Source organism: Excalfactoria chinensis, unplaced genomic scaffold (assembly GCF_039878825.1).
Source record: "Excalfactoria chinensis isolate bCotChi1 unplaced genomic scaffold, bCotChi1.hap2 Scaffold_68, whole genome shotgun sequence".
NCBI lineage: Eukaryota > Metazoa > Chordata > Aves > Galliformes > Phasianidae > Excalfactoria > Excalfactoria chinensis.
Window position 1 is genome coordinate 1,382,283 of NW_027315710.1, and position 1,610 is coordinate 1,383,892.

At 49.5% G+C, this 1,610-nt stretch overlaps 1 protein-coding gene across 1 annotated transcript; it reads left to right on the plus strand.

The window, feature by feature from the left end:
- The first annotated feature begins 635 nt into the window (after window positions 1-635).
- LOC140265156 (olfactory receptor 14C36-like) lies at window positions 636-1,610 on the plus strand. The gene has a single exon (XM_072361040.1). The coding sequence runs from the start codon at window positions 636-638 to the stop codon at window positions 1,608-1,610; it is 975 nt and encodes a 324-aa protein (XP_072217141.1).

The window sequence follows — 1,610 nt, forward strand, 5'->3', positions numbered from 1 at the left end:
GCTGCATGGGGCAGGGGATCACAGCTCCACTGCACAGCATGATGTTTGTGAAGGTACTTTGCAAAAGGAGAGCCAGGGCAGGGATTTTCCATTTCTTGTTCTCAGTGAAAGCAGAAATGACTGGAGGCAGAAATCTAAAAGGGGCTGTCAACTTTGAACACAGCTCGGAGACTCCCCAGTATTTCTCCAGTCAGTTGGATGTTTTGTGAAAAGTCACACAGGTTGTGTTTTCAGCCTCACCTACCTAATAGGATACAATCAACTTAAGTTTTAGTTCTTTTCTGCAGGCATTAATAGTTCACTTGTCCTGCAAACAGGCTGATTTCTCGAACACAAATGGAAGTGCACAGAGGCTGGGGCGGGAGTCTTGAAGAGCAGCTTCAGAAAAGATAAAAATATCCTGGAGGCTGGGGTATGTTTAGGAAATAAGAAGGAAGTAAGAGCTCCTTAATCTTCTACTCCTTCAGGTATGGTGAATCTCATGAAAAATAAATTCAAGTTCTGGACTTAAATGAACATTTTCCAAAGGAAAACGAGAACTTTTACAGTATATCAGAAGGATTACCTCTGAGAATGACCTGGACTTGTCATTATCTTCTGCACTCTGCACAGGTCTCCCAGCCCAGGAACAGCAGATGCCCAACAGCAGCTCCATCAGCGAGTTCCTCCTGCTGCCGTTGGCAGACACGCGGCAGCTGCAGCTCCTGCACTTCTGGCTCTTGCTGGGCATCTACCTGGCTGCCCTCCTGGGCAACGGCCTCATCAGCACAGCCGTAGCCTGCGACCGCCGCCTGCACACCCCCATGTACTTCTTCCTGCTCAACCTGGCCCTCCTCGACCTGGGCAGCATCTCCACCACTCTCCCCAAAGCCATGGCCAACGCCCTCTGGGACACCAGGGCCATCTCCTACGCAGGATGTGCTGCACAGCTCTTTTTCTTTTCCTTCTTCATCTCAGCAGAGTTTTCCCTTCTCACCATCATGTCCTATGACCGCTACGTTGCCATCTGCAAGCCCCTGCACTACGGGACCTTGATGGACAGCAGAGCTTGTGCCACCATGGCAGCAGCTGCCTGGGGCAGTGGGCTTCACAATTCCCTGCTGCACACTGCCAGTACGTTTTCACTGCCTCTCTGCCAAGGCAATGTTGTCAACCAGTTTTTCTGTGAAATCCCCCAGATCCTCAAGCTCTCCTGCTCAGTTTTCTACCTCAGGGAAGTTTTTTTCCTCATTTTTAGTGCCGTTTTATTCTTTGGCTGCTTTGTTTTCATAGTTGTGTCCTATGTGCAGATCTTTATGGCCGTTTTGAGGATGCCCTCTGAGCAGGGACGGCACAAAGCCTTCTCCACGTGCCTCCCTCACTTGGCTGTGGTCTCCCTTACTATCATCACTGGCATGTATGCCTATTTGAATCCCCCCTCTGTCTCTTCTCCATCCATGGACCTGATGGTGTCAGTTCTGTACTCTGTGGTGCCTCCAGCAGTGAACCCCCTCATCTACAGCATGAGGAACAGCGAAGTCAAGGATGCGGTGAGGAAAGTGATAACCAGATGTGTTTCAAAAGCAGTAAAAGCAGTGAACTGCCCATCTTTTGGAATTCATGATATTTAA